The sequence below is a fragment of the Amphiprion ocellaris genome, chromosome 15 (genome assembly GCF_022539595.1).
Source record: "Amphiprion ocellaris isolate individual 3 ecotype Okinawa chromosome 15, ASM2253959v1, whole genome shotgun sequence".
Classification (NCBI taxonomy): Eukaryota; Metazoa; Chordata; class Actinopteri; family Pomacentridae; genus Amphiprion; species Amphiprion ocellaris.
This window is the reverse complement of record NC_072780.1, coordinates 17,604,490-17,626,993: the sequence shown is the minus strand read 5'-3', so window position 1 is coordinate 17,626,993 and position 22,504 is coordinate 17,604,490. Positions and strand designations below refer to the sequence as shown.

At 37.9% G+C, this 22,504-nt stretch overlaps 1 protein-coding gene across 1 annotated transcript; it reads right to left on the bottom strand.

Annotated features, from left to right (window-relative positions):
• Window positions 1–17,019: 17,019 nt before the first annotated feature.
• Window positions 17,020–19,572, bottom strand: LOC118469860 (macrophage mannose receptor 1-like). Its single transcript, XM_035945262.2, has 5 exons — window positions 19,524–19,572; window positions 18,670–19,065; window positions 18,224–18,571; window positions 18,053–18,138; window positions 17,020–17,966 (listed from the first exon to the last, which is right to left on the bottom strand). Exons 1-5 carry the CDS (start codon window positions 19,558–19,560, stop codon window positions 17,823–17,825), a joined length of 1,011 nt encoding a protein of 336 aa, XP_035801155.2. The 5' UTR covers window positions 19,561–19,572; the 3' UTR covers window positions 17,020–17,822.
• Between the last annotated feature and the right edge of the window lie 2,932 nt (window positions 19,573–22,504).

Here is a 22,504-nt window from a genome sequence, read left to right as displayed (position 1 = left end):
GTCGAAATTAGTTTCTGACACTCGTTGTGCCATGTGTGAATGAACCAACTGTCAGCTCATCTAGAAATGTCTCATGTTGATGATAAAAAAACTATCCAACCCCATCTCCTAGAAAATGGGCTGACATACTAATTTGCTTAATGTTTATTGGTCAATATGTTAAAGTCATACTCAAATTCTCTTTTTATCAACATGAAGAAGAGCTTGTAATTCAAAACTGCTGCAAAAAAAATCTAATGTTTCCCCCAAAACATATTTTGCTGCATGAGTCACTAAAGCAGACATATTTTGTAGCCTCTGGGTTACAGTTAATACTTGATTAGTTGCATGAAAGCACCGGCAAAACAGATTAAGATCATATAGTTTGAAACAGGGACATGATTAGCCACCATTTGCAAGTAAATTTCCCTGATATGGAAACTTCATGTAAATTATCATCAGTCTACCTTCTCAAGAAGAAGTTGAAAGTTATTTGAATTTTCAAATATCTGCAAGCAGATTTGTTGTGTGACTTTCCATAATATATGTTTACATTACACTGAACTTCCAATAGCGTGATCTACCTGCCACACGTTTTTTTCAGAAAAAAAACTTTATTGTCTGCTAGAGTAGAAAATTGTCTTTGGCTCATTATAAAACAAAAGCAGCTAAGGAATGGTTAACATCAAACAATATAAACGTAAGATACCCCTAAAAAAGGGAAAAAGAAAAAATAGAGATAAAACACCTCAAGTATAAAATCAGACACAATCAGATGTGCTCTAACAATACATCAGAGCATGATTTGTGGCTAGTTTTAAAGTTTAAAACGCCGATTGCACTTGGAATGAGATCCTCAAACCAACTGGGAAAACAGAGGATAAGAGCTGTCTGTCAGGATGCTTCAAGCTTTATCTCTTTTTCTGACACATTGTAAGTCACTCCGCCTCATTTGGGACTTCACAGTTATTTTGCCGGTAGTGCCAACTATTCAGCCACTTTATTCCTAAGCCTGCGGTTCAACTGAATAACCCACAGAGGCTCAGTTGGTAGTTCAGGACTGCATCAAGATGTGTGGAACTTTGAACATTTTCAACACACTTCAACTTCACACTCATCAATTTAGTACTGTCACAATATTAGATTTTCACTATGCAATTATTGCGGACAAAATAATTCAGACTTATCGTGACATCCACAGAAAATTCATGTTTAACTCTTGTATATTGTGTGTTTTGTGCCTAATTAGTTACAATATGAAAGTAGGGAGGTGGAGAGAGTCTGTTTGGTCTTCAACTATACAGTCAAGTCATTTCACTGTTATTAATATATGTTGTTTAAAACAGAAGATGAACCAAAATGCTGTCCAAAGCAGTAATTAGAATGATGCTCCAAATTTACCTCATGAGTTTAAATATTAAGGAAAATAATTCATAATATACAATAATATTCACTACATAAATTCACCTGACTAATTTAAATTATAAGGTTGAGACACTTCTAACAAATATTGTGATTTACAATGGAATTTTTAACAGTCAAGCTTTAGTTTAATGTTAACTGTGTAATAGATTTAAGATATGTAATGAAGAATGAACACGAGACATTATCAAAAGTGTGACTGTCATATAGGGAGGACGACATGAATTTGTAAAACCATTGACACGACAGTTTAAATTCTGTGCCAGACTACAAAATGTACCAGGTGTGGTGAATAAATAGTAAGACTGGTCTTATGTTATTTGAACTACAGCGTGCATGATGAACCACAGAGTATACACTGATCACTGGGCAACATAGACAACCTCTGCAATTGTCAAACTGCTCAAACAAAAATAAATAATAAAAATAATAAAATAAATTACATTATTTATGGTATTTTTTATATATCTTCAATTGCAGCCTTTCAGATTTACTTCTTTCAAACTGCGATGTTTAAAAATGGATTAATTGTTCAACCCTATTCAGTATTAATACAGATTACCTGACAAGCTGAAAATGAAAGATTTAGGCCCTGCAATATAATATCAATTACAAAGTTACCTGACTAACTTAAATATTAAGGTCAAGAACTTACATTAGTATTTACCAATCCAAATTTCCTGACTAATTAAAAAATTAAGTTTCGGGCAACGATTCAACAGAACCCCATTGAGAAAGCACTTGGTGGAGAGGATCAGTTCCTCTTTAACAGGAGGAGATGTCCAGCAGAACCAGGCTTAGGGAGGGAGGACATCTGCCTTGACCAGTTAGGGTGAGGAAGGAACAAATGGAAAGTAAAGACAAAACTGTGGTGTAAGCTATTGGGACCAGTGACCACATAAAGATACTACCTCTTTGTCATTTACAGTATTAGCATATGTGTATTATTCAGATGATATCAACATTTCACATTTTAAAATATAAAATACAACAGGCCCAAATACAAATAGACCTTATGTTCAGGACAAATACTCCGGTTCAGTTTTTTGGGGTCTGATTTCTAAAGAAGAGCCCACCAAGGACATATCATCTGGACGCTTAAAGTACGTTCTTTGATCATAAATACGATGTAGACAAAAACAACAGTACAGGTGAAAGGATACATTATTGACAACCTATATTTAAAGTCACAAATTTAGACATTGTTCCACTGGCACTGACTGTCTGTGGTTAATCTGAAATACAGTCCTGTATTCACTGAAGTCCCCATTAACACCAAGATCAATAGGTCTGTGTAAAAGCTGAATAAAAATCTGGAATATATTTTAGGATCCATCAGATAATTAGTAATGGCATGAAACAGACTGTTATCAGCAGTCTGTCAGCTGTACCTCTGCAACATTTCGGCTGTGGAGGGAGGTAGATGATTAGCTAGTACTCGCTCCAAGATTTCACAGTGAAAAGAATGATGGCTGTTGGCCGAATGTCATTCAGTTGCTTTTACTTGACTTTGATTCTGCAGGCTCAGTGATTGAAAGGTCGGTGGCCTCGCAGGTCATTCAAACTGCAACGAAGATATTGAGGTCGCACTGAGTGTCCTGGGCGTCAAACTGGAGGAGACTTCAGGATAGATGTTTGACACAAGACTTCTCGGACTATATCCAGATTGTGTTCTGTGTGTTGTTTCTATAGGACAGATTAGAGAGATGGAGTATTTCCTCGCAGTACTTGTAGATGTCGGTATTCAAAACAGAGTTTAATGTGCAGCATTGATTAGAGGGTATGTGGAAGTGTCCACTTGCTCATTTGTTTATTGATGGGTTCAAGAAAGTGTAGTTTCTATTACAGATGGCAACAACCAGATAGTTACTTATCATCATAATGCTGGAGTTTTTATACATTATCACAGAGTTCTTGTCATTAAGAAGTACAAGCATGAGTGTCATCAGAGTACTTTGAGGAAGCAGATTGGAGATGCGGTCATTAGTGTACAGAGTGTGGGGGTAGGGGCTGAGGATGTCACTTGGTGGGGTGCCAGTCGTGGTGGTGATGACTGGAGATTCTTCTGTTCCAGTTTACTTGATTTGCAGCCACTCAGTTGTCACTATGCAACTTCCTCTATCGAGTCAGGATGGTGTGAGTTCAGAGTTCAGAGAACGTCCATCCATCCATCCATCCATTGTCTATACCGTTGTCAGGGGACACCCTGGAAAGGTCGCCAGTCTGTCGCAGGGCTAAATATATACATACAAACAAGCACTCTCATTAACTCATTCACACCTACAGATAATTTAGAATTATTAATTAACTCTAGCATGTTTTTGGACTGTGAGAGGAAGCTGGAGTACCCGGAGAAAACCCATGCAAGCACAGGGAGAACATGAAAACTCCATGCAGAAAGATCCCAAGCCCAGGCCGGGATGCAAACTGGGGATCTTCTAGCTGCAAGGCGACAGTGCTAACCACCAAGCCACTGTGCAGCCCTCTAAGAATGTCTTCATTCTCAATAGCACAACCAGGGGAGTTGAAATGGAATACAGAGAATGTACTAGTGTTTAGTAAAAATGAGGGGGTCACTTATTGTGAAGGGAGAGACTTTTACAATCAGTGAAGGTCTTTACTTTTTGAAAAGCTTCTCTGGTGTTCATGTTCCTAAATTACTGTAAAATGTGTCAGAGTTTTCCTTTACAGTCCATCTCTGTTTGTTGATTGAACCTCTAAAAAACTCATCTCTGTGTATCAAAGTCACATATTTAGAGAATTTTTTCATGGAACTAATCATTTAATGTCTTAAAATGACTGAGATGTAAGTGTACATTCTCGCTTCTTTTAGAATGTGTAGTCTTCAATGATGTGTTACAAAGGCTTTTTCTGTTTACATTGAATTGTATTTAATACGGGGGAAGAACCATGGGATGGAGTTGCCATTTTTCACAGACTGAGATTTGCCTGCCACTTTTTCAATTACATCATATTGTTGCACCCTGTTCCTCTGCAGTGGTCACATGGCAAGCGAATGGAGAATTGGTGTCACCAGCTGTTTACTTTAACAAATCCACTCCTAATATTTCTGGAAACAGGCATAAAGTACTATTTTCTGTTGCTGATTCTCCCAAAATTGGGTTGAAATTTACATTTGTATTGAAACCTGGAGTAGACATCCATTGAGGGATGTAGTGGGTGAAGTGTCTGTCAGCATCTCAAAGTTTGAGGTGCAGATCTAAATGTGGGCTTCACTCTTGTCCTGTCAGCCCTGAAAATAGTGAAGTTGTCAATGCTGACTCCAGTATCTAAGATGGGTCTTGGTCAGAGTAATGATGCAAGCCTCCCTGAAGTCCCTTTACACCGAACGTTTAGCGTGCAGTATGTCCACCTTAATCTGGAGAGACCTTACACTTGACAGGATGATGGAGTGAAGAGGATCCTAGAAGGATCATCTTCTCAGCCTCTAGTGTACCCCTCATCATCTACTTCTTTTACTTAGTCACACAGTGCAAAAGGATGTAAGAATGGAGCACGAGCAACTCTTCGTGTCCGTGGATGTCACAAATATGATGCAGATCATCTTGTGTAGGTTAATCATCTTAACTTGACAGCAGTGGTAGATGGCTGCTGGGAGAATGGACTCAAGAGCAGAATATAAATGAAACAGAACAATGCATTGGCGAAGAGGCAGGTAGAGCATTGACAGATTATACAACCGAAGCAGAGCATGTGCTGTTTGCATAATGTGTTTAAGCTGAAAAGACCACTAAAGTCACCCATACTGTTACAAACTACAGAGCTACAACATCAGATTAGACATAATGGCAGGAGAGGATGACAGAAAACCCAACTCCCATTGATCATTCCTTCTGTTGTGACTCATTTTTGCATCCTTTTGTTTGAGGTTTTGTTTATTGAGTTTATTTTTCCTGTTTTTATTATTACTGTGTATTCGCATCGCATGACAACAAGGCTGGATCTGTGATCTTCCTGCTTCTAGGTTAGCACATAATCATTAATAATCACATTCAATGAATTACTGTTCACTCTCTAAATTAACATGTGTGGATATGTTCCACGCTTCTGCAAACAGTTACTGAATTTATTTCTTTTCAGCCCTCTCAGCTCCTTCACTGGGCGACACGAGGGAATAGCACTGAGCAGAGCTGTTGAAAACTTGGGCTGAGGCTCAGTATTACTGTAGAGAAGATTTTGCCAACTGGTGACCATAGAGACTGCAGAGGAATGGGAAAGTGGGAGAAAAATAAAACAGTAGTGAAATTTACTTCAATGCTGGGAAATAAACTATTTGCACAGCAGCATAGTCTCAAAGACACAGTCAGCTAAATAAGACTAACAAAACTGTTTCTCTTGACAATTGCTCAACTAAGTGTGTTTTATTTATTTTATACACAAAGTAACTTAAGGACAAAATTGAACTTAAACAAGGTAGCAATGCACTTAATTCAAGTTTGGGACTGAATTGTAAGAAATGGAAGCCAAAGACAGCATCTTTATGTATATAAAATATTTACTACAAGTACAACAAAACACTTATTACAAAGACATCAGAAAATATATTAAAGGAAAAAAATACTATGGAACCACAATAGTTTGGATCAATGATGCCAGAAGAAACCATGTTTATCTCGAATGGTTACTGAAACATGGACAACCAAATTACTAAATGAATTAAGCAATTGAGTTCAATTTCACCAGCCACACCCACGTTTGATTACTGCCAAATTTGTTGAATCTAAATATCACTAAATAGAACCTGTCAGGCTAAAGAGTCTCAAAAAGTAGCACATGATGCCACGTTATAAAGAGATTCAAGAACACATGCCAAACAGTCATCGACATTGATTAGTCTGGAAAAGGTTACAAAGCTACTTCTAAGGCTCTGGGACTCCAGAGAACCACAGTGAGAATAATTATACACAAATAGAGAAACATAGAACAGTGGTGAACCTTCCCAGGAGTGGCCGGCCGACCAACATTTCTCCAAGAGCATCGATATCTAATCCAGGAGGTTACAAAATAATCCAGATGGACATCCAAAGATCTGCAGACATCACTGTAATTAGTTAAGGTCCGTCTACATGATTTCATTACAAAAAGAGCATACAGCTTCATCTAGCATTCACAAAAAATATCTGGATGAGCCACAAGACTTTTGGGATAACATCCTGTGGACTGATGAGTCATATGTGGAACTTTTAGGAGGACATGGGTCTGTTACATCTGGTGTAAAGCTTATACTGCATTCCAGAACAACAACATGATACCAGCAGTGAAACAAGGTGGTGATAGTGTGATGGTTTGGGGCTGCTTTGCTTCCACAAGACCTGGACTACTTGTTATAATTGATGCAGCCATGAATTCTGCTCTCTATCAGAAAATCCTCTTGGAGAATATCCACCACCAGTTCATGACCTAAAGTTAAACACAAATGGGTGCAGCAGCATGACAATGATGCAAAGCACGCAACAAGTCCACCTCTGAGTGGCTCAGAAAGAACAAAATAAAGGTTTTTGAGTGACCGAGTCAAAGTCCAGACTTAAATCTAATTGAGATGCTGTGGCAAGACCTTTAAAGGGCAGTTTGTGCTTAAAAATCCTCTAATGTGGTTGAATAACAACTATTCTGCAGAGAAGGAAGGGCCAAAATTCCTCCATGGTGATGTAAAGGACATTTAACTGCAGTTGTTGCTGCCAAAGGGCCAACCAGTTATTAAGTTTAGGGGAGCAATTACTTCTTCATAGGGGCGATATAGGTTCTCAATAAATCATTAATACATCATCATTTTAAAAAAAAATGCTTTTTATATTATGTGGGTTAATATCTGTTTACTATTCAGTAAATATAAATATTAGTTTGATGATCTGGAACATTTAAGTGTGAGAAATATGCAAAAAATAGAAGCTTTTTTCACAGCACTGTACATGAAAGTAATCTTCTTTTTTTTTTTTTTTTTTTTTTTTTTTTTTTTTGAAAGTAATCTTCTAATATAGTGACATACACAAGACATGCAACTCAAACCGTGAAGAAAGAGTAAAGAATTACGTTAGGAGCACACGTGTTTGTTTTGAGATTCGCTGTTTGGAGAAGGGGAGCAGAAGAGGGTCTGTCCATCCAAGAGCATCTCAGGTGATGGATGAGTGACTGTGAAGTTATGTGCTTTAGACACACAACTTGGTTTAACAGTGTTGAATGCAAGTCCAAGGTTAACAAAACTGTTAATTAGATTTCATTATAGTCAGGAGAAATATATGAAGAACCATCATCAGTTCCGACAAAGCTGGAAGAAGAAACCAAATAGAAAAATATTTGATAAGAATAAGAGCTGAATAGTCACTGTAAATACTGTCTCCTTTCTTTTTTTTTTATACAAACACACTTTCTATTTAAACCATGGAGACTATTTTATATAAGTACTTGGATAAATACTTTGTTTAAAGAGTTGTTGTATAACAGTTTTGTGGTGCCAACCTTATTAACTTCATATTTTACAGCATAAATTGTCAAAGTACATTTTATCACTCTAAGTAGCCTATTTAAGCTGCATATGAATTAGCATTAACAAACGCTAAAAAGTGCTCAGCCTTAATGAATGCATGAGCAGGCAGGTGACGGTCCACTGTATTTTAAAAAGGTGCTAGATCACAGCCAAAATGTTATCCCAGCTGATTACTGTGGCTCCATTTAGGCCTCGGGTCAAGATTAACCTCTGATTATATACAGAGCGGTGCTTACTCATCATAATTGGCCTTTAAAACCAAAACTTGTCATTTTCTTTCGTTTCATCTGTTCAGTTATTAAGGCCAGACTGGCGTATGACCAGGATTAATGCACAGTGCACAGAGGAGGAGTGAAGAGGATGAGAGAAACAGTGGGAACAGGTTGTAAATCTTTGGATTTCCTGCACTTGTTCCTGAATAATCTTATATGGAACCCGACATTTTCCTCCTGTTTAACCAGTACCTGATGAATGAAGACACTGTGATTGAGACAGAAGATCTGGGAATTTTTAAATGGAGTATTACGTGCAGGTTTAAGCCTAGATAGACAGTTAAATGTAATAAATATTTATTAGAACTTTGAGGATAAATTTAATTGATCATATTTAAATAAATCTAGATTTATGTTTAGAAAGCAAGAAAGCAATCTAATGCCACTTGTCATACAATGTCTACAGTGGAATATTTAAAGCTACAATTTACTGATTGTTAATCAGTTAAAAGCTTTAATGAGAACGTTTAGCCGAGTAAAGGTAAAATGTATATTAATTACAGTAATCCATCACTGTGTGAAATATGTGTAGAGATGAAATGAATTACTTGGTAATACTTAATAGATCCGCTAGAAGCTGTTAATGGGAAGTTTTTGGTGAATGGGGTAAAATATTAATTAAGGGCTGCTATGGTAATCCATCAGTCAATGCAGTTGTAAATGTTAATAAGCTGTTAATTTTTTTTTTTTTTATATATATATATATATATATATATATATATAGAGAGAGAGAGAGAGAGAGAGAGAGAGAGAGAGAGAGAGAGAGAGAGAGAGAGAGAGAGAGAGAGAGAGAGAGAGAGAGAGAGAGAGAGAGAGAGAGAGAGAGAGAGAGAGAGAGAGAGAGAGAGAGAGAGAGAGAGAGAGAGAGAGAGAGAGAGAGAGAGAGAGAGAGAGAGAGAGAGAGAGAGAGTCATGCTTGAGGTGGATTTGATGTAACCTGGCAAAATAGTTTTCCTGTTAATGGCTCACAGCAACCTAAAAGTCTTCTCAGATGCTGTATTGAAAACATGCTAACCTTCATAGATGTAGTTTCTAGTTCTTTGTGTGGTTTTTCAACATTGTTTTTGGTCATTTTCCTGCATTATTGGAGCGTTTACAGCAGTGAGAGAGGAAGATGAGGGGATAAAAGGTGATGTGGCCCTGTGTGTTTACTGGATGCAGTTGTGTCGCATCCAGCTCTGTTTCTGCCATGCTAGCTGCTGCGCTGCTGTTCAAACGATGTTGGAGTCTGTCTTTCTATCTAGTATGCAAGAAAACTTTCACCTCTGTACACTGTCACTAAAATGTTAAACGATTCCAAACAAAGTCACTTAGATGTCTGCATGTGCATTTACAAGATGCATGTTCAATCACTGGTGAATCATGCATATTTTAAGAGGTATTGATACCTCATTGTAGGTGTACATATATAATTTATTTACATATTCAGATATATAATTCACCACCTCCACAGACTGCTTGTTCTTATTGACAGAATGGATTTGTCTTTGACTAGGTTTGACTTTGCGCCTGCTGCTGGAGCTAAATCTCCAAGCTCTCCTTAGTCTCCTCACGAGACAGCGTCTAATGAAACATTTAAATATTTATGTGTGGAAAGTTGTTTACCTCCCTCTCTCTGGTGTACTGCAGGGTGGACGACGGGTGGGGGGGAAGCCGACTCTCACTCTGTTCTGTTTGAGCAATGTCCTTTCTCTGTTATTGCACTGCTTCCTTCACTTGTCTGAGTTGGTGACTTAATGAAGGTGAAGACAAAAGAGAGGAACTTTTTCAAAGTCCAGGGTAGGAGAGTGAAGCTTTACATTCTTTTCATTATTTCTTTGTCTGTGCTTCATCCTCCAGCTCACTGCACTTTTCACAGGTTACTTTTGAAATGTGACAAAAACAATCAATAGAAGTATAGACCTAGTACTCGCATTCAGTATGTTTATCAGACAGGAGATGGGTTCATTTCCAATATTGTGTCTGTGTAAAGGTCATAATGATGCATTCACTGCAAATATCAGTTTTGACACTGATGGAACTGATGAAATGTAAAAAACATCATTTCTGGGCTTTATAGTTTGTCTTCTCCTTAAGTTTGTTGAAGAGACGGAAACATGTGTATACTGAAGGGTTCCTGCATCTGAGATGAAAACTAAATGACAATCAATTGATCCAGAGAAGCAGTGGTTTTGGAATTTGAACGCCATTTCGGCTCTATACGCCACCACAATGGATTTAAAATGGAACAGTAAAGATGTTCTTTAAGTGCAGACTTTCAGCTTTAATTTGAAGGTATTTACATCCAAATCATCTTGATTGTTCCATTTCAAATCCGTTGTGGTGGTGTACAGAGCCGAAATGCTGAAAACTGTGTCAATATCCAAATATTTGTGGAGCTGACTGTATATTTATAACAGTGAGGTTCCTGAGAGTCATTCACATTCAGATAATCTTTGTCCAGCTCTGCTCCACATTACTGCTGATGAGGGATTTGGTCTCATGTGACTAATATTGAAACTGTGGTGGGCTCTGAGGACAAAAACATACACAAGAAAAAGCACCAGCATTAAAGGAAATGCTCCTGAAACCTAGAATGGAAGGCATAATGCGTGCAAGAGACAAACCACTAACACTAAGAGAAATCTTAAGATGCGATAGATTCTCAAATACAAATATGACAACACACGGATTGAGAAAAAGGAGTTCAGAAAAAAAATTCCACCATTAATCTTTGACTTGTGTTCCCATGAAATATATCCACAAAAAGAAACAATCACTGCTCTCAAGAGAGAATTTTTCTTGTGTTCATGACTTGTATTTTTGTGTCTGTAGCAGTGTTTCTTAAAGCACATTTTTCTGAAAAGAATTGTTCAATATTTTAGGAAATATGCTCTTTCACTTTTCTTATTACTGAGAGCTAGATGACAAGATCGATACTGCTGTGATTTCAGAGCATTAACCATGAGGCTTGAGCTATAAAGGCTGGAAGCAGGGTGAAACGGCTACCTGAGTGCTCTCCAAAGGAACAAAAGTCTGCCAGCTAGCACCCATGAAGCTTATCATCTTGCTTTATTGTGCTGGTTTAATTTGTACAAAAATTGAAGGCAAATTTGATAGTTTACACAGATCATGATGTTAATGAGCTGAGAAATTCTTATGATATATATTTTTTAGTGTACAGAAGAACCTGCTGTTTGCAGTCTTTATGCTGTAGATTTTTATTCTTACTGTAAGAAAGTGAAAAAGTGCATTACCCCAAATAGAAATATCTACTTATATAAACTAAAGTCACAGAAGCAGGGATAGGCTCCAAGAGGACTTTCTACAGGATAAAGCTGGTATTGCTAATGGCTAGATGGATGGAAAAGTGACTTGAAGCAAAAGATACAACGTGTTTACCTCATGACCATTTAATGAAAACTCCACTCTTTTCATAGCCTTTACCAAAGTGAACCTGGTACAGCTTATGTGTCCATCAGTACCCAAGTCTAGTTAGGGTCTACATTACATATATTTTGTCATCTCCAGTCTGCAAGAGTCTGCATAAACCCCTTTCATGGACATCTATGAGCTCGCCAACATTTTTGTGTTACAGAGACTACCATACAACACCAATAATACACAATGCTCAGCAGCAGTGTGCATGCATGGAACACTGATACAACTACTGCTCTGGTATAGAGCAGAGTCCTTCAAGCAGACGTGACATAAAGTAGTATAATAACAACAACTATGCCTCTGTGGTATCTGCAGCTGTCCAAGTGCATGTCTGCAAGGGAGTATAATCTAGGTTAAAACCTGATCAGACGCGGTACATGGTGTCAGATCTGCACCTTGTACTCACTTGGTTTCTTTGATTTCTCTGAAACATTAGCAGTTCTACCTAATAGGCATTTCAATGCAAACCTTTAAGTAGTATCTCTTCAAATTATCCAAACAAGAAAAGCACTCAACGCCGTGCTGCTGTCTCGCAATGATACAGAAATCTCTAACAAATCCGTGGATCCGGACTATAAGCCATATCACTGCCAAAATCTATTCAAATGGTCCTTATGTCATTTCTAACCTTCCCTGAAAATTTCATCCAAATCTGTTAGTCCATTTTTGAGTAATGTTGCGCACAGATAAACAGACAAACGTACGCCGATCATCACATAACTCTGCCATGTTCCTTAGGGGAGTAAAAGAAAAAAAAATCCAAGACAAGAAATTCTAAAAACTGAAAACAGCTTTGTGCATTAGAACTTCATTATGTTATCATGTTATGCTCAATTCCTCACCCACCCCCATATCTTATGAATTACTGGAGTGTCCAGACCAACCAGTGACCCTTTTTACTGTTTAGAAATGTAACTGAATACATTTTTTCTACCAATGGTTGCACAAGTCTTATGAATTTTAAAATGCTGCTCAAGCTACTCTAGATTTAGAGATGCTTTCATATGTGGTGTTAATATTAGAGGGCATATACAGTATATTATTATGTGATTTCCTGTGGTTTTTCAGGCGGTTAATGCAGAGCTGTGGTTAGACTAAGAATAAGCAATGATGAAGACAGAAATAAAAAAAAAAGAGTGTTGTCAGAATGTTTTTGAAATCACACACTAATTGAAGCAAATGTAGACAACTGGCAAATAAAGAAATTAAATCCTGAAATACGCAGGAAGGAATATACAAGTAGGTAGCACAGAATGATGATATATGGCTGTGTAAGAAGATCTGACGATGAACTTTCTTTGAAGAGACACAGTGAACCACAGTGTGTGTGTGTGTGTGTGTGTGTGTGTGTGTGTGTGTGTGCGTGTGCGTGTGCGTGTGCGTGTGCGTGTGCGTGTGCGTGTGCGTGTGCGTGTGCGTGTGCGTGTGCGTGTGCGTGTGCGTGTGCGTGTGCGTGTGCGTGTGCGTATTGGCTCACACACGGTGACGCTAATGTGTCCAGACACCTTGCGGGTCCCAAAGTGACTCTTGCAGTAACAGATCAATCAGGGCTGGCTGAGTAGACAAGCTCCACACGCCTCCATTGTGATACCATTATCTTCCATTTAGGAAGGAAAAGTCATATTGATTCTTGCCATTATGTCACAGCAAATTTGGCTCTATTTTGTTCTTTCCAAGTTCTCTGTTTGCCTTGGCTTTGTAAAAGCTGAAAGCAATGAGGGTGTGGAATGAGTTTGTACGCAAATAATTGGCTGTATGGCTTTAAGTGGCACAAAAAAGATTTGAGATATAATTACATCGATTACATATGACTTGTTGTTTAGCTTGTTTATTGAATTTAGTGTTCTGTGTACGATATGAGCAGGGCTACATTTACATTCTTCACAAGAAAAGCGGTACAACTACACAACCAGTCAGAAGAACACTCACACTGAGGACCTTTTGACTAAATGTTTCTATTGATTAACAATTTGCAAACAGCAGGGGCTTTTATCAAAATGTACAGTGGCCTCTGCACAGTGGAGTGTGGATTAGTGAATAATGGAGAGAACAAGACACTGACTGGACTTGGCCTGGAAACTTGTACTTGCAGTACAGTAAGGACATAAAGTGAATAACACTAAACACTCTTACTGAGAACAAGAATAAGTCGTTGAATATTAGAAAGCCTTTACTAGTGAGAAAATTACAGCATTCAAAAAACAGATTAAAGAGATGCCACAAGAATGCAACCTGCAGGAAACTGACTTGAATTTGTAATTGATTACTATAAAATTTTGGTTGAGAAAAGGTTTGGCTGAGAACATGGAAACACTCTGAGTGCATGGTTGGAATTACCTTCTTAGGTCTTTATTACCACCTTTGTACTGTCTTTTCAATCAACCACCTCGGCTTGTAACATACTAGCACAATGCGTAAGCAATAAGGCTTTACTAAATTCATTGTTTCACATTAGTTGTTGTCTTAACCTTAGTTTCACATAGGTAGATCATTCTGGAGCACAGAATGGTCTGGCTTCAATTCGTGTCATTAGGAGAGAAATCCCTCTAGCTTCTTTGTATTTCTTTATTCTACTCCCAATCATTTAAGAGGTGCTAAGCAAAGGATGCAACAGTGGTGTGCCCTCAAAATAGTAACAGGGAAATTGTTTTGGTGGAACATTTGCACACAAAGAGGCAAGCATTAAAATGGCTTATTCCCACATAACAAAACAAAACAAAAAAATAATCTTACTGCACAAACTAAATCTTGGGCAAAACTTGAAATTTTCAGTGTGATGGGTTGCTGCCTGGAGGTTTTGATTGCTGTGTAGTGAAGGGGATTTTTGAAAACTGCAACAGGTAGATAGTGGAAGGGGAGGAAAAAGCTTAATGGCAGTCTTTCTGTCACTCAGGCTGTCAGCTAAGTGTAGCTTGTTTAGTTTATCTTTTAGTAGTTTTGCTTTCTAGTGTTGGCGTGTGTATTGTGCTTATAATTACTGTTGAGTGCTTACCTCACGCAGTTATTACCATAGCGTCTCTGCCGTGTTTCCTTATCCCTGGTACTCTAGTCTTTCCTAGCATGGTGTTACCAAGTCCTGGTTAGTTCTTCTCCTGGTTTTTTGTCTCTAGTTTAGCGTTTGTTTAGTCTTTAGTCCTGTTAGTGTTCCTATAGTCATTTCTAGTTCACAGAATTCCTTAGCAGTCTAGTTACATGTGTGCGCCTGAGTCTCTGAACGCCCCGTGACAAAAAGAATCGCACTTTAGCCCTATAACCATGGCATTTTTTTCTAAATATAACCAAGTCATTTTGTAGCCTAAACTTAGCCAAACTTCTAACACGTGAAAGTGTCGACCAAAGTGCAATATTTTACTAAACCTAACCTTGGTGTGAAAACCAAACCAGAAAGTGAGCTCAACACGAATATTAATGACAGAGTTCTAGCAGAAGCACCTGACTGCAAGGAAAACATTCATCTTTGACTGAGTGTGAGCCAAACTAGCTGCTAGGGAAGTGTTGTACAAAAGTGTTACACAGTGACATAAATAAGTAATAAAAGCAAAGCCTGGACTTCAAACGAGGTGTTTCAAGCAGCTAAGGAACAGTGTTCTCTGTGGGAAAGAACAGCTCTCTTTGGGGTGGACTTTGTAAGTTTACAGGTCTTTTACATGCAGAAAAGAAGCTATAGCACAACAAAGGAAAGGAAAAATCCGAAAAGCATAATATGGGCTCTTTAACTTAAGGGACTGCAAAATCTATTTATTTATATAGTAGCAGGCATTCAGACCTGAAAATGTTGATGCAATTACAAAAACTCTGTGTGATATAAATACAGTCAAAGAAGTCCACTTCATATTAGATTCATGAGTTTTGAGGCATACGAAATGCCAAAACACCGTGTGATATTTTATTGACATTACAAAGCAGTCCATTAGGAATGTGCCATACATATTTGATTGGTAGTGCAGGGTGTTAGCAAATGTCATTGGGTTGCAGCAACAGTAGGGACAGTTCTTGTTGGTCTGCCACTGCCTCGTTCTCTTCATAAATAGGAAAAATCTGATTAAACTATAAGCCAAATAAAGTGGTGCATGTGCTTGTAAGACTGTTGCATGATTCTGCATGCGTTCCTGTCCAGAATGTGTGCGTACTGTTGAGCGCTTGTAAGGGAAGCAGGGAGGGACAGCAGGAAACGGGTGGGTGAACTGGGACACAGCTCCCAGAACCAGCAACAGCCGGTGTCGCAGGCAGGCGCCTCGCCACACATCAGGCACCCCAGCATGTACGCAACATGTTTAGTGTTGCTAATCACTTTAAATAGTCACATTTGAGTGCCAGACTTGGATAGGACTGGATTACTACAGAGCACCATGGATCCTACCTTTAATGAAATCATCTCAGTTGGTTAAGAGTGGATTTGACTTGTTAGAGACAAACTCTAACAAAACAATATTACATGCATGAAACAGGATGTCTTCTGTATTTTATCATTAGTTGGGCAGTGATGTATGTTTTAATATGCTACCAGGAGACTTAATTTGCGTTTTGTCATTTCTGGGTCTCTCTTTATTTTTGTTTTGCTAACATAAAAGAAAATTGTGCCGCTATAGAGATGTGTTGTCTAGTCACAGGAATGAATGGGCACATCAGGGAAGTGGGCCCAGCTGTGTATCTGAATGGAAGGTCACGAAGGCAGCTCCATGAATCACCCCAGTAGGGTTGGCCTGCCACAGATCCCCATGATTTATCCCCAACAGGGGAGACCAGCCATGAGAGGAGGTCAGATGCATCTAGTATGCAGCCGAGTCCACACATGCAGTCTTTTCACCTGCACCAGCCTGTATGACGAGCGCACACGAACACAGGTGGAGCCAAGTGCCCTAAAACATGTCTAAGTGCACAAACGAACAAACAAATGCACACACACACACACACACACACACACACACACACACACACACAAACGCAAACACACACACACACACACACAAATGTTGTTTTCACCCCCAAGGTCATTAGCTGCAGCTATATCCGTTTTTTCTTATAACCAAGACAAACTGCCCACAAAAGGCTGATAAGCAATGCTATCCATCTTTACGGGCGTTTGGTGGTGCTAGTTGATTTAAATGAGTGCTAAGCCTTTGCAGAGGACAAGGTGTGGGTGGAGGTGACGCTAAGCTGAAGACTGGGGAAAAACAATTTGATGATGTGATTCTACAGGAATTCCCTTGAATAGAGTCAAGTGAGTTACATACAAAACAGGAAAGAGCAAAACACAAGGCTTCCAGGTTCTTTCTACTCACTTCCACAAGCTCAAACCCTAGTTATATTATAGTGGCAAAAATGATTCCAAAAATTCAGGAACTTTTTATGCACTTGTTCATATTTATTGATTATTGTTTCCTTAATATACTGGAGTTAATAAACAGTAACTACTTTACAGTTCATTTGTCCACTTGGGAACAGAACCCAACAACTCAAACAGCATGCAAAAAAAGGGATTTTTTACTTTTTTTTTTTAAATTATTGTAAAGCAAAATATAATTTACAACATCATGCACATTCTACATATCGGTACATTAGGACATTAGTAAATTAGTACATCCATCGTATTACCAATATAGGCAAACATATGTGAGAAATTACACACTTGAATGTAAATCGTCTAGGAATATATACTATGCTAACTTAAGATGGTCTAGTAATGTAGGTGTAAATAAGTAGGACACAAGTACAAGATTATTGATACATAGATTTCACACAATATAGATCTATATGACATTTTCTTGAGCTTTTCTTCACGTCATTGTCTTCTGAACAACTCATCCAAGCTGAACAACCATATAAAGGACCTTTGATGTCGTAGTTATCCAAGACCATCACATTGGAATGAGACATGAACAACAGTGACTCCTGTTGAAGTCCAGTGTGTGTTGACCAGATCTATCAAATATAAATATGGGTCTTGACATGTATAATCTCAGCTATAATCATGTATCCTACAGGGTCATTGTTCATGCAAGGACAGTCTCGAGATGGAAGACTCAATGAAGATGAAATTCAGATTGAAATCCCCAAACACAGCTAGAATATCTCAAGTATTTGTGCACAGATATCAGTGGGTAGAAAACCATGTCACTCTAAGTAAAAAAATGCAGCAATGTCAACCGATGACGCTACTCACTATGAAGTTCAAGATTTGAATGATAGGACAACTCAGTACAGAATGTTATTTGTGTTATATATCAGGTGTATAAATCTGGACAGAGGTTGTCTTGGTCATTGTTGTCCCCATTCAGTTTCTGCTGGTGGTTCTCACAGGAACTCTCCACTTTTCTCCATCTAAGTTTGAAGTCGGTCAGTCCTTTGGACACCATGCAGTCATGCAACTAGACAAAATATTTAAAAACAGGAAAAACATTAAATATGCTATTTTCTTGATGTCAAGAGTTTGCATTGTCCCTGTATTACTTACCTGCAGTAAAACCTGCTGCTGGATCTCTGAGCTCTTCATGTTAGCCATCGATTGAATCCTAATTTTCACTATTTTCTTTGTCACCGCTATGACATGAAACACATGGAAAATAGAAACATTAGCATTTTACATGACAATGGCATGATACAGCACTTGCATTTTCAACTTCACCTTTGTAACAGAAGAACGGGTGTCTTTGGCTGTTTTCTGAATCGTCCCATTTCCCTGAGACGAGAGAAAATCTTCCATGGAATTGTTTTGACCCATAGTTATTAGGCTGACCAGTTCCCCAGTTAGTGAATGTAGAGGTGCTGTTGTCAGACCAGAAGGCCCAGGGATCTCTGTAGAGGCCGATCCATACTTTCTGAAGCCTCGTTGCAGTCAGAGTGCTCTGGATGGTGCTTTTCTCTTCTTCACTTCTTATACTGGCCAGGTCATTGTGGTGTTGTCTGCAGTATGACTGAGCTTCTGACCAGGTGAGTTGTGTCTCCACTATAACATACGCTGTTGGACTGTTGGCTTAGAAAGATGTAAGAGAGGAGTGATGGTCAAAACAGACACCTAGTGAAGAATAGACTGTCTAGGAAATGTAGGAGTAACTAGTAATTTATTCATACCATCATAGCACAGGAACAGATTGCGAGCTTCACAGTTTTCATCTGCTACACTGCTTCCTTCATAAACCATTCCACAGTATTCCTTTGCTTTAGAATTGTTTGGGTCGGGCTTCAACCAGGGCATGAATATCGCTTTCCAGTCAACATACAAATTCTCTTGGTCCATGGACCATTTCCACTTCTTAATGTTGTCATGAAGCCCTATCCATGCCCCATTAGCATTGATGTCATTTCTGTTTTTTACAATTGACAGAAGCCTTTGGTTATCGTCGCTGTTGTAGATGGTGACCAGGTCAGTGAATTTCTCTCTACAGTAACTCTGAGCTTCAGTCCAGGTCATTTTTTGGTTCACAAAGTGGTATTCTTTGCTGATGTGGCTGGAGCATGTGGAAAATCCTGATGAGACAAACAGGCAAGAAGCTTTTAACCATGCAAATGGGCCTGTGTTTATCAAATGCTTAATAATATTATTTGAACAAGAACAAGAATCTACTGGCTATAAAGTTGTGGATAAAAGATTACTTATGATTGTAAAGATCATGTATATCATGGTTGTCTTGAGCCGCAAATGGAAACAGTCAGATAAACTGAACGACATTATTCAGAATTGTGCTTTTCATTTCATGTGTTGTTCCATCATGACCAATTTAATTTCTTATTTGTTAACTAATCTTGTAGGGCTCCCAATTCCCACTGTGGATATTATTAAAAACATTGGGTCCGACCTGTACCTCATTTACATTCATTTATTGTTGTGCACACGATTCTCTAAAATATCTTCTGAACATTGAAAAAATACTTGTGACCCCATCACCTAAATAATATTAGTATATCTATTAGTTAATATTGCAGACCTGACAGCAGTAGGATGACCAGTGTGGTTTCTTCCATACTTGGCTGGATTCACTGGAATGAATGCAGTCATCATTATTATTATTTATTATAACTATCATCATCCACATAGTAATATTTAAAGCAATCATTATGCTATTTAAGTCCAGTATTTACAGTTTTTCTCAGTTGCTTTGGTACATTTCTCAGATCAGAATTTCTCAAAACTGCTTGTTGAATCTTCACATCACCGTGTCATTTGTGTACATCGAAAAAGCAGTTTCTCATTTCTTTGAACAGGTTGCAAATGCTTTGGTACATCCATGTAAATGATTCTGTACAATTTGCTGCTGTTTCTTACATTATCAATTGCTTATGTCATGTTGATCAAAATGTATTATAATGGGTCTCTGTTGAATAGTCTCACCCTCCACAACATTTAGGCATTAGTTCATCACAGAAGTCTTTACATGCAAAATAGTTGAATGGTTGTCATAATATGTCAAGGATATTTCTATACATTTCAATTAGACTTTTTTTCTAAATCTGTACTGAATTGGTAAATTGCTCCCAGGTGCATCTTGACTTTCTCTAATGAAGGGAAACGTGTGAAGGGTTAGGATTTTCGTGATGTGGATGAGAATTTGTGGTCCAACAGACAGGAACGTCAGGAGGTGTAGGAAGACTGTACTGTAATTCCTACAGCACTGCATGTACAGTTTTCTCTAAGGAGACTGTCCTATGTTCACATTTCTACTTTGGTTTTTTTTTTGTTTTTCTCTTTGTGCTATGCAGCTGTTTTCCTTTCTATATCACAATGATGTGGTCTGTCAACAAATTACAATACAAACAGTAAAAGCGTAAATGTGAATCTTGTCCAGCCTCTTGCAATCAATCTCCCACATAGACGAAGATGTAACTTACAATTTACAATAATTGTCAATTCAATTCAATTTTATTTATATAGCGCCAATTACAGTCAAATTGTCTCGAGACGCTTTACAGAACCCATATGCCTGAACCCCAGAGCAAGCCAAAAGGTGACAGTGGCAAGGAAAACACCCTTTTAACAGGGAAAAAAACCTCGAGCAGAACCCGGCTCTTTAATGTTTTGTCATCAGAACTTTGGCCATAGTTTACATCAGAACATCCCTCCAGAGAACACTGTTATAATGACAACATGACTAAGCAATTTGACTGTCTTATCCACACAGTGACACAAGGACTTGTCATTCTGATGCCACTGACATGCTCACTGACACAGATATTTACTGTTGAGAGATGAACTAAGGATTTTGAGCAAGAGACTGACTTTTGCAGGTAATCCAAGGTGTTTTGCTATTTGTACAAATTGTTCTGACAAATGCACTAACTGTTTTGGAAATGCTGAGGATGATTCAACAAATATACCAAAGCAACTGAGAAAAAATTGGAAATGAACTGACGATGTACTTTACCGTACAGTGTGGATGTCTGAACCAAGAAAATGCTCTACTTTAACATTAGGATTTATCTGATCTTAACATTAACATCGGACAACTAAAAATGCACAACATAATATTTATATTTCAAATGTTCTTATCATATAAACCAAGTGAATGATGTAGAACGTACCTGACAAATCCTTCTGCTTTTCCTCTGGTGGGACAATATGAGAAACCATCATCGAAGTGATGTTGAGAAGCACAGACCTCCTTAAAATTCTTGTATTTCCCTGTCAAATGAGGATGTACCTGATGGGGTGTGACTAAGATGTATTTACAAGTGTAATGACAGTGGCTGCAATGGCTTTGTTAGAATTTTTATTTAGAGGTGATGATAGTAAAGGTATTAAAATGATCAAACAGTGTTAGTAGTGGTTATTGATACAAACAAGCAAATTGTAAAAACATGTAAAATGAGGAAATAAAAATAAATATTAACTTAAAATCACTCACTTGTTTCAAGTACATTAGTGTATAAATAAATAATACAGATGAGTAAATATAGAAACATGATTGCACACTAATGGAATGCTCATGTCAAAAATATCATTTTACTGCATGTAGTGCTTTTTTAAATCAGGGTGTGCTTTGTCATGCTTGTCAGCCACGAGGTATTCAAATGTGTTCTTCAACAAACATATAGAGTGCAAAACACAGGAAAAGCAGGCTTAATGTCCAATGCTTGACCTATTTCAAAGCACAAATGTATTCAAGACGTTTTAGTTAACAGTGAAAATCATGTAGTGTAGAGTGTTCCTTATCAGAATATTGGTTCCAGGTTTGAACATGTATGGCTGAATTACTCCAGTATGAAAACTTTAAAGTATTGCAACTTACAATTTCATTGTTACAGGGAACAGTGGTTTGACATCATCTTGCATGTGGGAACCAATTATTAATATTTGGCGGAAATAGCCTCATACAGGGAAATATAATTCTATGTAGCAAAAATGTGTAGCCTAATGCGGCGCACCACATGCTTGTAGCAACTACGCTTCATGATTAAAATAGCACTCTTTTATGAAGGGACACCACTCACATTTAATTTAGGCCATCTGACAGACCTTCATCAAGAATATTTCAGGTTGAATGACCATAAATTTATCAAATCTACTTGCATTGATCAGTCTCATGATAAAAAGTTGTAAACTCTGATTTCATTGACCTCCAGTTCACCAAAGAAATACAGAGTAGAGTCAACAGTAATTATACACAAAAATGTATTGACCAATATTATGCATAAACAATAATCAACAACAATGTAACAGCAACAGACAGGAAATAAATTAATGAATAAATACAGATAAACAAACTAATTAACTGTGATCATCAGTGGAAGCAGTTTATAGAAAAGTGTTGAATTTAGAATCACTCTGAAATTGGAAAACCAATTGAAATTTGTAAATTTACCCCTTTAGCAAAATGAAAATGATACTTGTGTAGCCTTTGTAGGAGGAAAGGGGAGGCTGCTGCAGGATGTGAAGCTATGATGATCTGCTGGATGAGTTGGTTCAGGAACA